This window comes from Sinohyriopsis cumingii, chromosome 9 (genome assembly GCF_028554795.1).
Source record: "Sinohyriopsis cumingii isolate HCF-2022 chromosome 9, ASM2855479v2, whole genome shotgun sequence".
In the NCBI taxonomy this organism is placed as follows: domain Eukaryota; kingdom Metazoa; phylum Mollusca; class Bivalvia; order Unionida; family Unionidae; genus Sinohyriopsis; species Sinohyriopsis cumingii.
The window spans coordinates 17,299,758-17,324,200 of record NC_142969.1 but is presented as its reverse complement, the minus strand read 5'-3'; the positions used below and the strand labels follow the sequence as shown (position 1 = coordinate 17,324,200).

Below are 24,443 nucleotides of genomic sequence, written 5' to 3'. Positions count from 1 at the left end.
CAACTATTTAGATTCATAGTCAGGAATGCAAAAATTCAAAAATATGTTAACAAATATCGGTGTAATATATTAGGATATTATGGCCATTAATGATGATGAGCAATGCTTTTAAGGCGCCACATGTGGTAGATAGACTGACATAGGGGTTCCAGAAAACAACTGCTGAAGAAATAAATCTTTCCTTAACACAACAAAAGACAAAGTCGGAGGCAAAACATACAAGAAATACAAATTATCTTTCTTTGGACTAGCCACCAAATACCTTGAAGAAGGCATATCGCACGCTATTCAGATATGATGCTGTATATATCTTATTAGCGCCAATAATTTTCTTTAAGAAAATTTGTTCTGGGACTCTACCAATAATGGAACAAACCGAAGGCTTGTTGATCACCACTAATCCAAACTATTATATTCTTTGCATACCAATAACTTTATTCAAGTTATATAATTTCTCTATGTTAAAAAATCACATTGTACTTTAATAACAACCGATTTCTTCTAATTGAGCAAACATCATGTACCTTCCAAATTTACAAATTTATTTGCTGAGAATTATTGCTAAATGCTTAACCAAAGTTGCAATTTTTGAATATAGCAAATCAAGTTTGGATGTGTTTGGTTTAAAAATGATTGACTTTTGGTAGAATCATCTTACTGAATTACCTTAAGCATTTGATGTTTCTGTCTTGCCAAACATATTGTGCATTATTTTCATCTATTCAAGCGCCATTACAAATAACTGAGAGCATATAGTTTGCATTTTTGTAGTTATATCCTTCAGATATAACTACAAAGAGCAAAATAAAAATACAAAACCATGACTTTTAATACAATTTAATATTCAATCCATGTTGGTCAGGGTCTGGGAATCGAATCTACTCCCTTCTAATCTCTAGTCTAATGCCTTGACTATTGAGCCACCACAGCCACTTTATGTGGACATTTCAAAATGTTCCAAGTTATGATCCCAGTGGACAGACCCAGTTGTTCAAGCTGATTACACAATTAATTTAACCCCCTGGTATTGTCATCCTTGCAGATATTTATGAATTTATGTCATAAGTGGTACATAATTTGATCTTGATTTCAAAATATGCAAATCAGAGGACAGAAAACCTGTTTTAATAGGTGTTGTCCTTTTGACTTACAGATGGGAGCAACATTGACCCAATTTGTTTTTTATGCAACCACAAACTATCTTGCAGTGATTGACAAACTAAATGGCACTAAACACACACCATAATTATCATTATAAAACCCGCATGCTAATCAATAATGTTCCCTCATAACATTTGAACAATTGAGAATGGTCCATGTTGCTTGTAGCATTATCATTGGAGTAAGAGTGGCAAGCGGGAAAGATATTTATTTCAGCAAATTGATCATAATTGCTGTTATTTGCTATTTGTTAGAATCTTTATGATGAAACATTTGCAAATATGAGACACTAATGTATTATCTTCACCTATAAAATAATTTTAATAATTAAATTAATAAAATAGGTGCAGTTTATCCTGCATTTCTCAGTACACGTTCAGCGTAAATCAATCAGAACACCACTATCTACTACCATACAAAATGTTCATTGCAGAATATAACAAGATCAGAATGTATAGATTAAAAGATGGCTAATCAATGTGAAGAATACTTGACATATTTTATGGGAAAAATGTAATGAGCTCAAGATCAGAGATAGATTAACAAATTAACCTGATTAGCAGATTAGAGTTACTTATTACTAAATATAAAATTAGGTACAGTTTAACTGGTGCAAATGGCATGTTAATGCAAGTCTTCTATAGAAGCTGATGTAGTTCAAACTTATTTAAACATAATTGTCTTTGTAAGATCCCAAGTTTCTTCATTTCCCTGTTAATCTCAAAGCAGAGTTATGAATCTTTTTCATCTGGAGACAATTCATTTAACATGGGTCCTCTTACCATGTACTCTAGAGTTTCAAGTGTATATATATGTATATATATATATATATATATATATATATATATATATATATATATATATATATATATATATATATATATATATATATATATATATATATATATATATATATATATATATATATATATATATATATATATATATAGATATAGATATATATAATTCAGTATAGTTGTACCCAAAATGTTATGAGAAAATTAAAGCTATTAGAGTCTAAAATAATTGTCGAGAGTAAAAAACAGTATGAATGGATTTAAGGGACAGCTGGCACTATAGAAATGAATGTTGAAAAATGAGGCTTTTATTCAGGATGTAGGGAGCTGGTTATAAATGAGGCCAACACTGTACGAGCATTAAATAGTCTGGAAATCCATTCTTGATTTGGATAGGATTAACCCTTAACAATAACCATATCCCTTTTGACAATGTGGTGGTCATAGGTGATGGTAATAAATTTGTGCTGGTTAGTCTTCAAACCATATACGTAAATCTTATATTTTTGTAATATCGTATTGTCCGTGTTAAAAGGAGAAGTGTAGCCTTTTAAGAACTACTAACATCCAAGTTAGACATCAAGCTCGCTTATGTAAAACATGTGTGTTCCGTCCATGAAAAAAACTATGAAAAAGGCACCATATAGCAAATGTTTCAAGGCGGCATATCAACTTCTTTTACATTTGTTATAATTTTGTCTTCAGGTGGGACAGAGGCATTTGATAGGAAAAGGAACATTATTTACAAAAAGAATGAATTAATAGGTCGTGGATGGGATGGAACCTATGTCTATAGGTAAGTTATAGAACAGAAATGAACGTAACAAATTCTCCCAATCCAAGGAATTCAATTCGTTACAACCATAGGTTCCAGAATACAGAATTTTGTTTCAAACCTGTCTTCAATTTGCCTTTACATCTTGACTTCTCTTCAAATGAAATGAATGCTTAGCGTCAACTATGAATAGAGAATGATGTCATTGTTTAAATTCAGTAGCACAATATTCTCCCTGGAAGTTATTCTTTTAATGCTATAGCACAGGATTCCCAAATAATATGAAGTTGTTAAGTTTACTAACCATATTATTAACTCAAACCGCTGTATTATGGTTTCATCAGATTTAACAGTCCAATTCATGAGCGATCTGAGAGTCAAAGTTGAGTTATTTGGAACCTAAAGATGGTGGCTCCATATTTGACTAGCTTTTTCTTTCCCATTTCCTCTTCCGAGATCTATATACCGCTCTGTTGGCTTAGTGGTTAGAGCGTCTGCGTTGGATGCGGGAGGTTGTGGGTTCGATCCCAGGTCGAGTCATACCAAAGACTTACAAAATTGTACTAACAGCTGCCTCGCTTGGCGCTCTGCATTAAGAGGTTAGTGTTAGGACTAGTCGGCCTAGTGTTAGGATAATGTGACTGGGTGGGACATCATGCTACATGACAATAGATGGAAACAACTGATGTTGCAGATATTTGAACTGCGTGATAATTTGACTGCGCAAAGGCAGGTATCTCAAAACAAGAGCGATGTAGATTAGAATCCATAATACATTTTGGTCAAACATTATTTAAAATAATTTAACCTTAAGTACTATTTTCAGTCAGAATAAAAAGTAGTTGCTTTTAGTAGTGCAACGAAAGAATCCATTTGCATTTTAAGCTCACCTATCCATAATACGATGTGAGTATGAATGTCTTCCTTCGTTCATTGTCCATAATGTGTCGTACATTATAAATGTATACGTGTCATTTACAACAAAATTCTTAACCATGCCACGTGACTTTATCTGTAGAATTCCACCATTAGCACCTTACACACTTTTGTTCAATGGACACCAACTTGTCAAAAATATGTCTACTATTGCAAAGAGTATAGGAACCTTTTACTGCGTACGTGCTTAGTTGGTCAATCTCAGATGCAGAAAGTTGCGCGTTCGAAGCCCGGTCAGTCATACCAAAGACATACAAATGGTACTAGCAGCTGCCTCAATGGATGCTCAGCATTACGAGGTTAGTATTGGGACTGGTTGGTCTGGTGTCAGGATAATATGACTGGGTGGCAAATCATGATACATGTCTGTGGCATGATGGTAAAGTGTTAAAGAAACTGATGTGATTTTACTGATCGCTCATGAATTGGACTGTTTTTTACAGATCGCTCATGAATTGGACTGTTAAAGAAACTGATGTGATTTTACTGATTTTGACAGAAAGAATAATGGCCAAAAGAGCTTTTAGTTTTGTGCAAATGATATTAATATGAAATATGACTGATGTCATCAAGGATATGAAAAACTTGAATAATTTATCATACATCATTAGGAACAGAAACTCATAAACATTATCGGCAGAATGTAAAAAATAAAAATATTTTTGAATAGCATTTTTTCATGAAACCACTGAATAATACTTTCATAGCTTTGACAGGAAGTATTTTGCCATCAAGTATGGATTTGATACAAACATTTCAGATTCCACTAGCACATTTGTTTTAATAATGTATGCAATTAACAGCCAAAGAGCAATGTTATGTTAAAATAAATAATGATGCTATCATATAGCAGACCGTTTCCAGCTGTCTCGTAAGCTTTAGTACATTTCAGTAGATATCATATTTTTTAGGTATCACTAGTTACATCCAAATAGCAAATGATGGTGATAATTTGTGTCGATGTACTGCAACTATGGTCTTGACTAAGTGTCTAATAAGGCCAATAAATGTGGGTTTGGGCAAGTTAATATTACACGACCCAATCCTTGCCAACCAATTCATGATTAGGTCACATATACCAATCAGAGGTATGCTATTGTACTGCGGTACTATATATATATACAGACGTGTGTGAGTGTGTGTATGTACCTATATTGTGTGTACTCGTTGTTTTATGCGAATTACCCACTCAGTCCATTTGACAGATACAGGATTATGTGCCCACTATAATGAGTGGTGGAGGTTCACTCAATATGGTGATTTTTCCCTCCTGACTGGTGGAAATCTACTCAAACTAGTGGAAGTCCATCACGGATTGTTTTACTCGATTCTATTATGGTCGCTCTGCTAATCCATAGGCGGAAAAATAAGAAAGAATAATGAACATGTGACATAAATTTTGACACCACACGCCCGACACTGGTCTGGTCAATTTCCTAACTATGCCTGTACAAATTATACACGGCTAACATTTCTTGTGTCTCAGTTTTTCTAAAGTTTGTTTTACATGACCAACGTGGCAGCTTATATTAAAAGGAAACGAATTACAAGAGAGATGCTACGAAGGGTTTTCTTTAATTTATTTCAAGTTTTTTAAAGTAACCTTTTTTGTGAGGGAAAATATTAACTGCATGAAGTTGTTTACATTGTATTGATTGTTGCGTTTTAACAGTGGACATTGTTGTCATGAACAAAGTGATTTTAATTTTGAAAAAGTTTGTCTTTGTCTTACATTTGTCTATAAAAGACTAATCTACATGCATCACAAGGCACTGACGAAAAGGTGACATTCTCATTTTGTAGTCAGTCGCTACTACTGCTACTATTTCATTCTGTCTCATTTCGAAAATGTCAGTCAGGACAGTTCCTATATGTCCATATTGAATGCTGCTTTTCGATATTTCAAAACGTACATAACTGTTGAATAAATATATCGCAACACCATACACCTTAAACTAAATTGATGTTTGCGAAAAACAAACTTGGACCGAGAAACATATCTGATGTTAATTTCTCATAGCATCGTGTTGAACATATCTCTTGCGTTGCACTTTAATTTAAGAAAAGAGTGTAATGTCCTTAACGCACATCTAGACTTTCTACGTTCACTTCCAACAATTGGAGCAAGTGTATTTGCCTCAAGCTATAACCTATCCACTCCGAATCTCTTTGTCTCCCTATGATCCTTAGCGTAAGAAACGAATCTTAACGGAATTGTTGGAGGTCTTAGTGGTCAATGTCAGGCTTAGGCATTTCAACATAAAGAAGTTGAATGAAAATATTTTTTCTCGCAAATCAAATGCTTTAAAAGTGAGAAGATATTAATGATACTTTTAAATGCTGTGACTTCATTAAATTCAAGGCAAATCTTTCAGTGGCTATTCATGCCATAAACCAAGTGATTCCAATAAAATGATTTTATTTTCTGTGTCCTTTTCTCTCTAATCGATAATCAAACTGTTATTGTATTTTTATTATTTTCTTATTCATTACTTATTTCAAATTTCATGCATTGTTTTCATTGAAAAATCTGTTTTTGAGAGAGATAAAAATAATTAAAATGAATGTACTGGTAGAAATAATTTCAATGATCAAGCAATGATAGACCCGGTATGGGTTCCATATACCGGCACCTTTTCTAGAGAGAGAAGCATTCACTTATGAGAAGATGTATGAGCTCTATGAATGTATAGCTCCACTTGTTGTCCTGATTTATGTCACATCGAGTCGTAGCATGATGTTACATTTCTACATTAAGCACGATGGTATTTCAAATCATGTTTATATTAGTCCATCAACAATACGTTATCAGCTGATATATTGTCTGCCTCTGCTAAAATGGTCTAGGTATGTGTATGTATGTATGTATGTATGTATGTATGTATGTATGTATGTATGTATGTACTTTCTAACGTTATCTGTTACAAATACATGTAATTTTATTTGTCTTATTTGCCGACAGTTCATAAAGTCTTACAGACAAACAAAGCATCTAGTATTACCACTAAGGATTTTTGTTAAACCTTCCTAAAATTTGATCAGTTATAGAGACTTTTTACCCATCCATTCCAACAGACCTTCCCAAAATATACCTAATGGCCAGCCGAAATTATACTGTGTAGGAGTTTTTTTCGTGATGTATCAACAGTTTCGAAACCTTTTCCATCTACATTTGAAATATTCAAGTAAGATTGCCCTGCAATTTCTTGAATAAGAAAGTAATAGTCCTGGAGTTCGTGCATTTAATAGTTGCTAAACATTGAGATATATTTCCTATAGAATGCTAATTCGGTTTGTGGGAAATATTCCCACTAGTTTGCCACGTTATATAACTACTCACAGCTTATTTCAATATAGTGTCCCCCATTTGAAAATAGGTAATGAGATCATTAGTTGTTGTGCCTACTGCTAAACTGCATTGTGTCACAAAAGTTAATTCTTTTGCAAGACATCACAATTAATCTGGATAAACGTATACTCTTACCCCTGACTTTTACCTGTAATTTTTTGAAAACACTAATATTATTCCAGCTTTTAATATTTAGATTTTATAAATATATGCAGAAAAGGAGAATGTCTTGATTTAATTGTTCTTCCCCATAATTCGGAAGAAAATATGGCAATTCTGTGTTGAAATGCAGCGTCTCAAAACAAGTAATGTTCTAGAAACATCAAGAGTCCCTTTAATAAACTTCCTCTCTACTAATTAATTTATACAAGCCAACCATAAGCACTGGTGCAAATAAACTGGTACGGTGATGTACAGCAGAATTAAGACATTTATTGGCAGCACGGTCATACCAGAAATAAGGAGTTGAACCCGTTGACGTTACAGCTAAATTCACCTTCACCGCTATGTTACGACCATTTATTCTGTTATTTTATTCATGTCTGCTGTTGAGTATTAAACTACTTGCAAATGTTCGAATACAGATGTTCACAACATATCCATTTGTGGAGCACACAATTCTTTAAAATTGTATGTATATTTCTTGCATTTTTTAAAAAAATGATGTACTGCGTTAGAATCGTGACATTTTAAAAAAATTATTTTATTTACCCTAAGTATACCTTGATATATTAAGCTTTGTTTCTTTGATGTTCAAATGAATCTAATATTCATAAAACTTCAGAGAAACATAAAATTTGCAAATGTTTTTTGCATTTGATACTAAGTTACTATTTAGCAGTTTTCAAACAAAACCTGTGACTTTGGGACATAAATGTATGTTTGGAAGGACCCTGCATCGGAAAAACATTTATTTACCCCAAAATAAATGCCTCAATGTTGTCAGTATTACTCTTTAACAGTCAGCCATTGACATTCATGTAACAGTAATGTTGTCTATATTATTCTTTTACAGTCATACATTGGCATTATTCTAACAGCCTTAACATTTTCTCTATCACCTACGAAAGCTGAATAATTACTGTCACACCGTATCCAGTTTGATATCTCCCATCATGAATTAGAGTGACAAAAATCACTTTTAAATGCAAATACAAACTTATATCTGATACTACCAGTTAACAAGTAAAAAATGAATAGTGGATAAAATTTTCACGTTTGAAACTGGTAGGGTACCCGTTCCTAGAGGCATCCAGTTATGGACATGGCTCTCAAGAATCATACATTCTGAACCTGATACGTATTTCTCAAGCTAACCACTTCAACTATTCGTACAAGTGTTCAATATCTGTTCTTAACGGAAGTCCCTTGCCATTATTTGCTATTACCCAACGTTGTAAATGCTGACGATGAGATTCTGTGTAGCCCTTTTGACCAATGTTTGTTGATATCCTTATACATTAATATATAGTAATTTCACTATCTGTTGGATAAGCAAGGCAGGCTTTAAATAAACTAAAATTTGGCTAGGGATTCCTCTTGTGCGACTTTGTGTGGCTAGTTAAAAAGCAACGCATACTTAACCAAATTTAACTATTTACGATTAATTAAGTTGCTATTCATAACCATTAGTGTAACTCCAAACCAGACACCAACTTTAAGGAAAATGTATGCTTAGCCAAAATTTAGCTGTGGGCTATAACTTTATATCTTCATAGATTACAGTCTAACCCTTAGGCAGAAACAAAATATTGGTTAAGTTTCCAAACTTTGGCTTGCGACTTCAATGCCTTTTTGTATAATCCATATGGCTGTTATAAAAAAAAATCTGACTAATTTTACGAATTGGCTACTACCTACAACTTCCATTTTGTTGAACTGATAGGTATAACTCCCAGAATTGTAAGTTTGGCAGAAATGTATGTTTAGTCAAATTGGACTTATTTTCAAAGCCTGCAAGCGTGAGCCTTAGCAGCAAATTTGACTTTGAAATAAATCAACTCAAATATAAACTATGATATTCCAAAACATTAACTGAATACAATTGGTAGGATACAATCATCAAAAACATTACACTTCTGAAACATGATCAAGCATAGTCATGTCCTTGATGCAATATTTGCAGTAGAGAACGTTATGATCCTGAGGATTTTCTGGATCTACATGTCATTAAAATGCGTTTCAATTCCTCACCAAAGAGTCCGGTGCTAATATCTGTAATGCTTAGCTTTCCAAAAACCAAATCTATAACTGACTGCAAAATCCATTAGTAAAACACTACTCTCTACTCTTTCTACAGTTACAACTATGGTAAGCCCTCAAATGATTATTTTCACAAAAGATTCACTTTTATTAATCTACCTGTCCTGGCCAACCAATCCCATATATATTCAATGTTATCTGGAATCATTTCTAGACTGGTTCCATATTCTCCTATATCATTAGTATCAATTCAGAAAATCAGAAAAAAATTATTAAATACATCCGTCTAAGCATTCGCAATCTTGTTTCCTTTCACTATTTTTATTTCTTCAATTTAAGATTGAAACAGATTTTTATCAGCCATGTTATGTTAGGCAATAAATGAATCAAATTACTCTATGACCATCTACATGTAACTGTATTACTATATAAAATAAGATTTAAATGATAGAAAATGCAAAACGTTCCTATAGAACATACACCTAAGATAAGGTTGGCACACTCCACTTATATACAAAACTGGAAGTTCAAAAATATTCAGTGAATAAATTTAGTGGGGTACATCATTCTGAGGGCTCATCTGCATTAAGTACCAAAGTGATCATATCGGATTCATAATGATTAAAACAAAAAGAAATAGGAAATATCAAATGGCTGGCTATAATTACCTTTTAAATTGTAAATTGTTAAAACCTTATATATTTGATTGAATAAATAGTAACCAGTGTGCAAGGCATTCCATCTTACATATTCAAATCTGCACACTATTTGCACTACATTCTAGCACCACAAATCATGACAATAGTGGCAGTATATGAAAATATGTTTAGTATCTCGCGGAAAAATCATTTAGCGGTAGACGAACGGTATTAATTTTGCTTGATATTTGCAAATGGATCCATACTGTTTTATTTATAGTAAAGTTCATTGCTGATGCACTGCTCACTAATTTATTTATCTTTGTACAGGCGTTACAATCGACTCAAAATAATGCATATACATTTAGTGTGAATTCAACGTAATATATATTATTAAAATATATCTATTTGAGGAAATTGTACTGATAATAAAGCATAAATGTTATACAGGTTAACATAGAATCTTAAGATTGACGAACAGCTTGATGACAAACATTAACTACGTTTAACTTATTGTCTATAGGCAAGACCAAAAACAATAATATTATGATCATATTACATAATATTTTAGATGAAAGGAAATACATCCATACTACATATTGGTCTGTTTTTAAAAGTACATTTAATGCACTTTATAAACTGTGTCATTAACAGTAAGATAACAATCAACCCATCTATGTATGTGTTAACAAGTATTTGTGCTTTATGCTGATTATACACTTTTAAAGTGCACTGTATCAAAATTTTGGTAGTTTGATGATTCGAAGCATTTAATTTAGTTTGGTCCCAAAGTATCCCGAATGCAAATTTTAGTATTTGGGTGCTTGTACTAGGCTCAGTTGAAAAGAAATAAAGTCACAATTGTGTCAATGAAAAATAATATTCACATATATTATTGACTGGAAAAGAGTAATTAAAGAGATATTCTACCTTCCGAAGTACAAACATAATCGTAGTACATATTTCACTAACTGGTGAGAGAGATAAGATACAGGCTGTGTGGACTATATAAACAAATTTTCAGTCTGATTGTTCCAAATAGTAACCATAATTTCCTAACACAATTCAAGCTTACAATTGTTCCATTATTTCCATCTCAAAATTGCTAAACTATGCATCAATATTCCCTTTAAATATACAGTTGTGCATTACACAAATTTAAATTATGTATTGTATTGCCCATAAAGTCACCTGTGAAGATAAAATGAATTTCATATATGCAAGCAAATGAATTACATTCATAAATACGTTTCATTTTTCTCTGCTCCCAGATCTGATGGTTGTGTGAAAATCTACTTTTATAACACCTTGTGTCTTACTTAAAATGCAAAGAGATTTTGAGATGAACAAAATTTATTTTTTATTTGTGTTATTCATTGCAGATCTATACGTTGGGTAATATATTCTCAGCTCGATAATGCATATAGTGCCTAACACTGTATCAGCCCTTGTCTGAGTATGCAGTTCAGCCTTAATGATAAGGTTACACTGATGTGTGTTTAACCATGCTATCATCTGTGGAATAGACAGTGAAAATTAGTATATAGTATCTAAGAATATACATATATTATTGAAGTTAGATAAAAGTTTAAAAAATTATTCAGAAATAAATAATTGATGTTAGAAGAATTAGGCCTAACAAATTGATTTGTTTCGGTATTTTCATATAATGATATATATATATATATATATATATATATATATATATATATATATATATATATATATATATATATATATATATATATATATATATATATATATATATATATATATATATATATATATATATATATATATATATATATATATATCAAAGAATGCAGAGTCAAGTAATTAATGTTGGCATAAATTGAACGAAACTAATCTGTTGCCAAGAATTTTATTTACTAGGCATTCAGCAACTTGTGTTTGGTATTTGTGCTTATTGCGGTTGATTTTGTCAAACATTAGATTGACTTGACTGAACAAAAAAGCTGTGCCACTGTTGTTTTGCATGCAATAGAGTGATAATTGTATATCTGAGTAACTTCCAGTAATCGAATTGACTTGACAGCTTTAATATTAATGTTGGAAATCTGTCTCTCCCAACGTATTTCTGCAAATGCACGATTTTTTATACTGAATCAATAGTCATATTTACTACTGGGTTATCGCTGAAGTGATTTATTTGCAGGTCTAGCTAGTCCTAATTCAAAATCCCACCATGGGTTCCATCTTGAAAAAATGGTATTGCTCTTCCACCTGAATGGATTGTCGATGTCACATAGTGTTCCCAAACTAACAATGGTGACAGTTTAGGAACTAAGGTGGCCACCTTGGTGGAAACTTTACAAATCATCTTAACACCATTCTTCATGAACATACAGTCATTGTGATTTGATGTTTCCCCAAAATATTTTTTTTCTTTTCTTAAGGTGTTGCTAAATTAGAGGGGAGCAAATCGAACGCCCAACATGGTTGCCATTGGCAGCAACTATCGCTGTCACTGTTCCTCACTGGATGGTGATATTCACATAGGAATTCCACTAAATAACTACATATAATATCTAATTTGGTCTAAACACATATTGTTGCTGAGACATGCAAAATTAATGTTGTCGTTGCTATCACGAAATGTTTTCCTGGAAAAAAAAATAGTCTAATTGGCGTGGGTTTTTCATTATTATATGTCTTATTGTGTTTAGCTGGTGTTAACTTGAAATGATGTTAATAAGAACTCCAGTTTCATGGTTTTGTACCCGCCTTGAAAATCGTGGCACCACTACTTCTCTTGAATTGATAGCTGAAGGGCTTTTTAATAAAATACTAACTTATATACAGCAGGTCCTCAGAGAAAATGGTGAGGGTCAGACCTCAAATATGGCTGCTATGATGAAATGTACATGAAATTTGTAATTTCCTTTGAAAGAAAATATTGCAGATCTAGCCAACAATTCATAACCGTGATTTCGAGAAGACGTTTTAAAAGTCGAACATGACTGACCTAGAGAACAAGCCAAACGTTACTGTTGCAGTTTTTTTTATTGTAATAAGCTTAAGAACATAGCGACATGTACATGAACAACTGAAATTTCAGTTGAGTTTATGTTTAGCTGAAATTTAATGAACATTTTCACCGTCACAAAATTTCGATACTAAGGTAAAATGTTTTGAAATGACTCTTATATACTACTGGCCTGTGAGTATGTTAACACAAATAGTCATGACTGGTTTTTATTATATCCACTTATTTGAAGAATGCATTGCATGATGGCACTTAACAAACTTGGTTTCTCGTTTTTTGTATTTACCTTTATCTGAAACTTATTAACTTTACTTCAAACAAATTCATCACATGGACATTCCTTGTTCAGCAATCTATATTCATGAGATCTGTTTGAATGTCAAATAGTATAACTAATATATTTATATTTTACTGCAGTTATTCTGTAAACGTGTTTACTTAGACAGGTAACAACATATTTGTCGTCACATATGGTACGTTAGTGATGTCTCAAGCATATCGGAGTTATGTTCAATATTCGGTAGTTAAATTGAATGAAAACGAGAATAAAGCTGTATTTGATTCTAGAAAGAAACCTTATTTTATAGAAGAGTATTGATCCACTTGAAAGCTTTTTTTAAAAAAACTCAGGAGATTGTATACTGCTTTAGAAGGATGTCTGAATGTGTCGCACAAAATCATGAAATATCCTGGTTCCCACTGCTTCAGTAATAGTTTCTTCTAGGGGACGGTTTGTCCTTCGGTGACTCAGCCAATATATTCCCTTTTGTCGGTAGTAAGATGCCACTAGGTGTTTGTTGAAGACTTATTCCAGATGAAGCTATGCTGCAGTTATAGCTAAAGGAATTATTGTGAGGAGTAATTTCATTATATGATAGAAAATGATCTAGTACTCTGGACATATCAGTATATGGGAGTTTGCACCAGCCATTTATGTCATGAAAGTACGTAAAATTGTGGTTCTCTGAAAGCAAATAATTAGAGATTATTTATTTAGGAAGGCTTACACCAGTCTATTCGTATCTCGTCCACCACTGGCATTGTTACGTTTTCAGGAAGATAATTGTTTCATGCTCGCAACTTAACAATCTGCTGATTTGTTGCCCACAAGCGGTCCTTGATGACCTTTAGAATTGGATTTAATATATTTACGAAACTGATGATCCACAAATTCATCAATTTGGAAGGCATTTTGCGCAGGGCATGGCTATGCACCGAAACTTACGGAGTCTAAAGTAGTTTTATTACCCGTGTAGTATGGTTTCTAAAATGTCCTTTGCAAACACCATATTACATGTTTCATGAAAGGAAATATTAGCGTTAGTAATAATAGGCTGAATCTTGTAATTATATTTCTTGTTGCATAACAACTATCCAAGTTGCAGATACCATAATCACCTAATCAGTGAAGCTATGAGCCCGAATTATACCTTACAGCAAATCAAGCGTTTTACAGTTATGTGTGCACTATAATAACAATGTACGATTTTAGTCCAGGCTATAACGCTATAATTTACACCAAACATAGTTTTCATACTTTTTACTGGCTGCTCAGAAACATTAACATAAACAAAGTTAAAAGCTTTTAAACATCTATACAAAGAATGTAGTTTATGCACCTTCTTTTATGGCAACACATCCTCTGCAATGCTTTATTTTGACACATTTTAGTGGTGTTTCCATACCATGGTGTTTCAGCTTACTTACATCTTTTTTCCAGGGGGAAATTTGATGAAAGAGATGTAGCAGTGAAACGACTGACAAAAGAGAATTTTATATATGCTGATCAAGAGGTCAAATTATTACGAGAATCAGATCAGCATCCCAATGTCATCAGATATTTTTGGATGGTGAGTATTCTACTTGTAGCAATGACATATATAATTTGGCATTTAGTGAACACGGCATCATTATTATATATATATATATATATATATATATATATATATATATATATATATATATATATATATATATATATATATATATATATATATATATATATATATATATATATATATATATATCAAAGCAAAATGGAAACTACTATCATGCATTTTATTTGTTTCACCAAACAAAAATGTCCTTTTATTCTGACAATCAATCTGCCTCCATAATTCCATCAATAATTATTCTGGTATAACATGGCAAGGAGAAGTTTCAAATTTCTTCAAATGATACTGATCTGTCATCAGATAATGGCTTCTCTTACTAAAAACAGGAACATCATACATTTTACATTGCAAAGTCCACTGTAAAAAATATATTGCTGAAATATTACTTGTTTTCCTATATATTGTAATATCCTAATCTGGAAGACAACCTATTTTGAGAAACACTTTTTGCCAACGGAATTGTTTAGTTCTGAAGACAGGTTGTTCTACATTAAAATGACATTTCTTGGTATAATTTGTTTAATCGTCCATCTTTATTTTAGCAATTGTTTCCATTGCATAAATTTTAATTAATTACAATACCTAATATAAATTGATAGGTTACTCGACATTTAATGAGTAAAGAGATTGGTTTAAGCTATTTATATAGCCGATGACCTTTGAGGATTGTATGGTTAAAAGTATGAATATTTCGACATTCTTTTTCTTTGAAACGTTGTTGCTTAATTTGTGACACATACCTTGGCGGTGTGCGAGGCCTGGGCCAGATGTCCCGCTTGCCAAATTAAAGTGAAGCGTCTCTCATAGCCTCTCCTTCCCAGGTGTAGTGATCGTTGCAGGACCACTGTCTCGCTTTGTGGGGCAGGAGAGTACTTGCTTATGGCCTCTCCTACACTATTGTGTCCACAGCAGCACCTTCACGCGCGGCACTCTGTTTTAACAGAGCCTGCTGTGTGGCGCGACCGAGTGCCTTGCGGCATAACTGGGTGGGCAGACTGGGCTCGTTAGCCTTGGCAGGCAACCAGTCTAAGAGAAGGGAAACTCTGACTCCAAACCCGGGCAGATGAAGCTCGTTAGCCTTGTCAGGCAGTTCATCTAGGAGAATGAAACTCTGATTAAAAACCTACCAAGTCCCATCCATTGGATTCTGGCTCCACTGCCTTGTGGATATCTTCGGGAGAAGGAAAGGTTACGGGAGTAAACCCAGACAGAAAATCCGGAGTGGAGCCCCTAAGGCGGCTGGGGGTCGACTACGACTTCCTTCCGGCAGCTCCTTCTTCCAAACTGGTGCCAAATGTCATGCTCAACATTTCTTTGGACCCAACCAGCAAGAACGAGAGGGGGATCCTGACGTCTGGGCAGCCCAGGATCTCCATACTCCACTCCCAGGCTTACGCCCTTTAGAGGACACTCCAGTCTTGCTACTGAGTGAGGAAACAACAAGGAAAATGACAGTTTACGGGTTATAAGTCCCACCCGATTGGCGTAGGGAAGGGACGCCACGGGTCAGCTTTGACGGTGGGAGGGATCATCGTGTCCCACTGGCCAACTATCGCCCGCCTCAAGCCGGGCAGCCCCCGGTCAGTAAGTGTTGACCCGCCATCGTCTGCCTGCCCCATGGGTGTCTGGAGCTCAGTGTGTTGTTCAGCATGACAAGCAGACGGTAATTCCACACCAGACAAAAGAAACAAGAAACCAATAAAGAAGACTCCAGCTCTTCCATTTGCAAGCTGGAATGTGCGCAACATGTGTACAGGCATCTCCAACGACCTCAGAGAAGTGGACGACACCAGAAAGACGGTCATCATCGATAGAGAACTCACCAGACTAAATATCAGCACAGCTGCCCTCCAGGAAACCAGACTCGCCTCTAGTGGCTCCCTCAGAGAGGAAAACTACACCTTCTTCTGGAATGGTCGAGAACCTGAGGAGCCCCGCCAGCACGGAGTGGGCTTCGCCATCAAAAACAATCTCCTGGCCTCGGTTGAACCTCCCACGGGGGGCACTGAGCGTCTCTTGTCCATCCGTCTCACCACTGCTTCAGGCCCTGTCAACATCATCAGTGTCTACGCCCCAACCCTCAAGTCGTCAGAAGACGCAAAGGATCAGTTCTATGGGCAGCTGGATGAACAGATCAAAGGATGCGCCAAAAATGAACCACTATTCCTCCTCGGCGATTTTAATGCCAGAGTAGGTGCGGACCACGAGTCCTGGCCTACTTGCCTCGGATATCATGGCACTGGAAAGACCAACGAACACGGTCAGAGACTGCTGAAGCTATGCACCTACCATGGCCTGTGCGTCACAAACACCTTCTTCAAGTGTAAGCCACACCACAAAGTGTCATGGAAACACCCTAGATCTCATCACTGGCACCAACTCGATTTGGTCATCACCAGGCGCTCTGCCCTTAACAGCGTCCTCTCCACCAGAACCTACCATAGTGCTCACTGCGACTCCGACCATGCCCTCGTGAGAAGCAGAGTACGACTACAGCCACACACGCTACACCGCTCAAAACCAAAAGGACGTCCTCGCATAAACACTGCGCAGATGAAAGTCCCTGCCAAGGTGGAGGAGTATGTGCCTGCCCTGAACAAGGCTCTCCAGGACCTGTCTGAGTATGACGCTACAGCCAAGTGGAATGCCATGAAGGGTGCTATCTACAGTACAGCTATGTCAACGTTTGGCAAGAAGGAACGACCCAGCCAGGACTGGTTCAACGCACACCTATCAAGGATGGAAACACAAGTCGAGGAGAAACGAAAAGCCTTCATAGCTTACATAAAATGCCCTAATGAACGGACGCTTGCTGCTCTCAGAAGTGCCTGAAGTAACACCCAACGCATCGCGAGACAGTGTGCGAACGAGTACTGTCAACAACTGTGTGAAGGGATCCTGCGCAGTGTCGAGTCCGGACACATCCAAGGTATGTACAGTGGCATCAAGAAGGCTCTAGGCCCTACAGTGAAAGGGGTCGCTCCCCTGAAATATCTGATTGGAGAGAAGATCACAGACCGTGGGCAACAGATGGCCTGATGGGTGGAGCACTACTCAGAACTATACTCCCGAGGAACGTCAGTCACCGATGCAGCCCTCAGCAGCATAAAGAATCTGCCCATCATGGAAGAGCTCGACAAAGTGCCAACCTTAGAGGAGCTCAGCAAAGCAATCGACTCCCTTCCAAACGACAAAGCACGAGGTAGTCACAGCATCCCGCCCGAAGCTATCAAACGTGGAAAACCAACATTGATTAAACCACTGCATGAGCTACTTTGCCTCTGCTGGGAGAAAGGAGTAGTCCCCCAAGACATGCGCGATGCCACAATTGTGACCCTTTACAAAAACAAGGGCGACCGCAGTGACTGTAATAATTACCGAGGGATCTCGCTCTTGAGTATCGTTGGTAAAGTGTAGGCCCGCATCTTACTCAACAGACTGCAGTTGCTGGCGGACCGTGTGTACCCGGAATCTCAGTGCGGCTTCAGAGCAGGCAGGTCGACGACAGACATGATCTTCTCCCTACGACAACTCCAAGAGAAGAGCGAGAGCGAGGTCAACCACTCTACATGATGTTCATCGACCTCACCAAGGCCTTTGACTTGTTCAGCAGGAAGGGCCTTTTTGAACTTCTGAGTAAGATCGGTTGCCCCCCAAAACTCCTCAGCATGATAGTCTCTTTCGATGCAGATATGAAGGGAACAGTCCTGTATGATGCATCCTCCTCAACCTCCTTCCCAATTAACAGCGGCGTGAAGCAGGGCTGCCTGCTGGCACCAACACCTTTTGGGATCTTCTTCTCCCTGCTCCTGTCCTACGCCTTCGGCACGTCCACAGATGGCATATATCTACACACCAGGTCCGACGGGAGGCTGTTCAACCTGGCACGACTGCGCTCAAAGACCAAAGTGAGAGCTGTGCTCATCAGGTAGATGCTTTTTGCAGATGACGCAGCTCTTGTGATCCACACCGAGGAAGCCCTCCAGAGACTGGGAAACCGTTTTGCTGATGCCTGCATGCAGTTTGGTCTCACCATCAGCTTGGAAAAAACAAATGTCAGCGTGCAAGATACCACCATTACCCCATCCATCAAAATGAACGGTGTCACCCTGGAAGCAGTCAACAACTTTACGTACCTGGGGTCAACCATCAGCAACACTCTCTCGATTGATATGGAGCTGGACAGAAGGCTTGGAAAGGCAAAAACCATCATGGCTCAATTAACGAAGAGGGTGTGGGAAAACAACGTTCTGACAGAGCACACCAAGGTCCGAGTCTACCAGGCCTGCGTTCTCAGCACCCTTCTATATGGAAGTGAGACCTGGAGTACCTACATGTGGCAAGAACGCCGGCTCAACTCCTTCCATATAAGGTGCCTAAAACGCATCCTGAAAATCAGCTGGCAAGACCGTGTTCCACACAGAGAGATCCTGCAGCGTGCAAGTACCCGCAGCATGTACTCCCTGTTGAGCAAACACCGCCTTCGATGGTGGGACACGTCCGACGCATGGAGGATGGAAGGCTGCCAAAGGATATCCTATATGGACAGCTGGCCACTGGCATGAGAAGAGTCGTCAGCCCCTCACTCCGTTTCAAGGATATATGCAAGAGGGACATGACGACATGCAATATTTCACCCGATGGCTGGGAAGAGCTGGCCGAGGACCGAGGCACCTGGAGACTGACGGTAAACAATGGCATATCAGTCGCTGATGCGAGGAGAGGCCAGTTGGCGGCGGAGAAACGTAAGAGAAAGAAAAACGCGGCAGTAACCACAGACTTCCCATTATAACTGCATCAATTGCAACAGGGACTGTCACTCACGTATAGGCCTGCACAGTCACAGCAGACGATGCCAACAGCGACAGGCAACACCCCAAGGGCGCTATTCGCATGGTGTTTCGAGACTGAGTCGCCAATGATGATGATGACCTTGGCGGAATCTTAATTCAGTTATTATATTGGTGTATATCAGTCCATCAATTCGTCCATCCATACTCTAGATTAATCTCAACATTAAAATGTTATTTCATTTCATTTGAGAATCATTATAATGTTATTTCATTTCATTTCAAAGCCATTTTATCCAATCCTTGTAGGATTTGGAATAAAGATCGGGTGAGTTGACATATACATGGACAATGACCAGTTTGTTATTAATCGTTTTTACAATGGTTTATAATGTTAGTGTTTCTAATCTTGACATATCATTCAAGACATCACCATTCTTGTAAGTTTTCTAAAAGAATCCCACACCAAGTTTGATGACACGAACATTTCAGTAAAAACGTGCTATCAATATGTGATTATTGTTTCCTGAACTGAGCGTTAACTTGAACATTGTTCCTGCCAATGCAGCTATTCCTAAATTTATTTCAAATTATTTTCTGAAAATGACAAATACAAAGATAAATCGTAATCATAATTGTTGTTTTCTGGCATATAGTTATGTTGTAAGATAATATGAATTGATGAATGTTGGAAATACATATGAAAGTATTGTTTGTACTTCTATCTCTACGAAACTTTCTTTGTTTAGTTGTCAAGATGTAGCTTTCGCTATTCGCATTTGCTCATCTTTTGTCACTACCTCTACCATGTTTGTCTTTCCATCAATATATTCATGTCTGGAACATACTTCTAAAAACGTTTAAGGTATATCTCTTTACATCATTATTCATGTATTGGACTAGATGCCCACATGTGCCATTTTGCTATTAACATATTTCAGTTTTGGGCAGTAATATGCTGTTAGCACTCTAACATTGAAGATCTTCTTCCCAGCTAATCTGATGAGTGGACATGTTAACATCTGCTCTGTCTAAATATGTCTAGTTCAGAGAGATAAGAATGTTATATCAACTTAGAATGAAGGACCTCGTCCTCCGGGAACTCCAGTTTAAAATTAATATTATGTATTATGAATGTGTTCTTTAAAATAACAGATTAATTACTTTGTGTGCTGCTCAGGGCCCTGCTATGAACCAATGATCCCTGGGTATAATTAATGCCAACAACTCACACTATGGCATATAATAGTATAAGTTGTAATGGAATCAAACGTATTCGCATTATTTCATTTGGTTTGACTTTCTGTAGGCTACATTGTGTTCATTTAATCTGCTGAAAAATAGTAATCAACATAAAATTAATTCAGACACTATATAACAACAAGTCTTCTGCCTAAAAGTTCATCAAGAATGAAGGACTATTTTTCAGGATTTGTGCCAGCTGACATTGAACAAAATATCTTTAATAGAAGGAGATTTCTTATATATCAATTCAGCTGTTTCTTATATATCAATTTAGCTTTTAATATTTCTATTTTTCCTGTCACTTTAGACTACGTTTGAAAGATGCTATGTCACGAATATTTTGATCAAGATGACGTGAAATGAGATATGTGAATATAATGTATGTATAGCAGTCATTATATCTAAACTTTCAAAATATTAGGACCAGGACATATGCTATGGAAGGATGTATATTTAAGAAGAAATTCAGTCAAACTGTACAATTGATTAACTGATGAAATTAGTTTTCTTTCTAAGTAAACCCTACCACTCCAGTGGACATAACAAGAACTACATTAGTGACTCATGCTGCATTATAGTTCATATATCAAAATCAGCATACTACAGTACTAAGATTACGGAAAATTTCAAGTTACAAAACACTCTTCGAGATACCAAACAAGCTAATGTCGATGAATAAATCTACATGCTTCCAACGACTTTATCCCCGAGAACTTAAGAAAATGTTTGCAAATATCTTCAGTGATAAAAATCAATCCATTCGAGATAAACTTGATAAGATAATTTCAAATATCTCATTGTCAACATACAATGTGATACATTATACAGCGGTTAAAAGCATTAGAATATATTTATATGGACTTCTTACAAATCATTGTGATGATGAGCGCCAAAACGTCATGTGAATTATATCTGATTCAGACATCAATGCTGTTTGTGTGCTTAAATTCAGTATTACCTATAGTAACTGATATTATCAACATTTCGCTATAATCCAGGATATTGCCATCATTGTTTAAAAAAAATCTGTCATTATAGGTCAATGTTTAAGAAACTGACACTTGGCCGTTGTGATTTAAAGAACTAGCACCGTGATTATAACCTTTCATTCATTTAAAATATCACAGAAACAGTTGTTCTGTACCAATCTGTATCACGCATGAAGCCACTAAGAAGAACGTCACAAATATAGTCCATGCAGCGAAATAGTCCCACTACAGTACTAAGATCACGGAAAGTTGATGTCAAGAAACACATTTACACCACGTGCAACTACCTTCTCTCCACTCGACCTTCTGGACCTGTTTGCAAATTTCTTCCGTGACAAAGTACAAACCATTAGGGCAGTATTTCTCAAACTTTATTGTCTTGCGACGCACCAAAAAGATTTAAAACTTTTCACGGCACACCTGAAAAGATTTAAAAGTTTTGTGGTGAAGAACTTATTCATTTTAACAAATATATTTAATTTCAAATATAATGTGAAGGATGTGCCTGCTTTCGAGGGCTAATCAGATTGAAGTGAGGCTCCAAAGTCGACAAACAAAATTAAGGGCGCATTTCATCGTCGATTTTAAGAAGTCTCTCTCTCTTTTTCGATTTGATTTCAGCCAATGCTGAAAATCCAAACTCACAAAACCACGACGACAAAAATGGCAGAATTACTTTAATTACTTTTGAACTGATTGCAGGATCTAAATTCTTGATTGAGATCCAAAACTCATCCAGGCTCTTTTCGGGAAATGTTGACTGAAAAAATGTATCTTTTTTAAATCGATGAGCTGTTCGTCTTCTTCGTTTGTAAGATTTGTAGTTTCGTTGTTTCCGATTGGATTGATCAATCATCCATATTGATCGTTTGCATGTGATGGGAAGTAATGCTGCCGATTGTAGGTGTCTCAGTGTGTCCACGATTTCGGGGATGATTTTCTTGTTTGAATGATATTCGTTGACAGTAGGAAAGCAGTCGAAGACTCTCTTCGAGACCTTACTTTGCCACAGCGACAATTTTCATCAAATGACTTCAGTGTCGATGTTGGAGTGATGATGTTTTCCGATGGTCCTTGAAGACTTAAATACAGTGAATTTAATTTGTCGAATAAATCGGAGAGAAATTGAACCTTCAGCCACCAGATTTCGTCATGAAGAGAGAATCCAAAGTCTGTTTTTTCAACCTCCAAGAACGAAATAGCTTCAATCTTGAGATGGACGAGACGCTTTAACACTTTTCCCCTTGAAAGCCAACGAACGTCGGTATGGTACAGCTGGCATTTGTAGTCTGAATCCATCACATCACAGAGTTGAGAGAAAAGTCGAGATTGAAGCGGTCGAGATTTGATGAAGTTTACAACTTGAATAACTTGGTTCACAACAGACAGAGATTGCGTTTTTATATATGTTACTTTTTAAACTTTTGCGACATTGATTTACCATTTAATTTTTCGATATGTTCATGGTTTCAAAACGCTAGCAATTTTAAATATTTTTCAAAACTCCCACGTCACACCTGAAAATCTCTCGCGGCACACAGTTTGAGAATCACTGCATTAGGGATAAGCTACACAACACAATTTAAATTGAATCGTCTTCACCATACAGTTGCGGTACAGAATTTCAGCGGGAACCGTTAGCAGCATTTGAATATGTCTTTAAGGATTTAGTACATACAATTGTGATGAAGAGTGCACCACAGTCATGTGAACAGGATCAGATTCCTGCATCACTCTTGCTTAAATGCTTTTACAGACTGATGTTATTTACACCTCTATCTCATTTGGGCAATTCCCATACTTTTTCAAAATTGCCATTGATAAGCCTCTGCTGAAGAAACCAACACTCGACCATAACGATTTATAGAACTACCGCCCAGTTTCTAATCTCCCATTCATGTAAAAACAATCTTAGAAAAAGTTGTTCTATCCGAACTTGTATCTCATCTGAATTCAAACAGTCTTTTTAGCAATGTACAGTCTGCATATCACCCTTGCCACAGTACTGATACTACTCTTCTGAAAGTAGTTAATGACTGTAATCTTTCTGCTTTGGATAGCTGAAAGATTACAGTCCTCGCCATCCTTGACTTGTCTGCAGCATTTGACACAATAGACCATGATATGTTACTTCACCATCTCTAGCCTATTTTTGGCATTCCTTTTACAGCCGTACTGTGGTTTAAACCCTAATTGGTCAACAGGAAACAAATTGTGTCCGGAAATGGAATACACTCCAGCCCAGTTGATCTATGTTGTGGTGTTCCACAGGGGCCTGTTCTTGGACCTGTTCTATTCATTCTATACACTCAGCCGCTCTCAAGTGTCATCAATTATCATCCAAAGTCTCACCAGTTGTACGCTGATGACACCCTAATATACAATTCTAGCCAACCAACCGAAGTTGATGCTACCATCCAATGTGTAGAGAGGTGCACTTCCGATGTGAAATCATGGATCTGATTGTAAATAATGAAGAGAACAGGGCTAAGCACAGAGCATTAAGGACAATCTGCAGATGAATGATAATACAGCTGAAGCCGTTATGATTACAACACAAATACTTTCTCATTCACATTCTTTACCTCAAACAATAAATACAGCAGCACCAACGTTAAATTCAGTCAGTATGAAACCTAGATATTACTCTCGACAGTAC

At 36.3% G+C, this 24,443-nt stretch overlaps 1 protein-coding gene across 2 annotated transcripts in view; it reads left to right on the top strand.

Moving 5' to 3' along the window:
• The window catches only part of LOC149791323 (uncharacterized), a 233,481-nt gene that overhangs the window by 109,249 nt on the left and 99,789 nt on the right, over positions 1-24,443 (top strand). For both annotated transcript variants that reach the window (XM_089969171.1, XM_089969172.1), the window contains exons 24-25: positions 2,664-2,754; positions 14,586-14,715. In XM_089969171.1, coding sequence (XP_089825297.1) covers positions 2,664-2,754; positions 14,586-14,715 — 221 coding nt within the window. The remainder of the gene's footprint in view (positions 1-2,663; positions 2,755-14,585; positions 14,716-24,443) is intronic.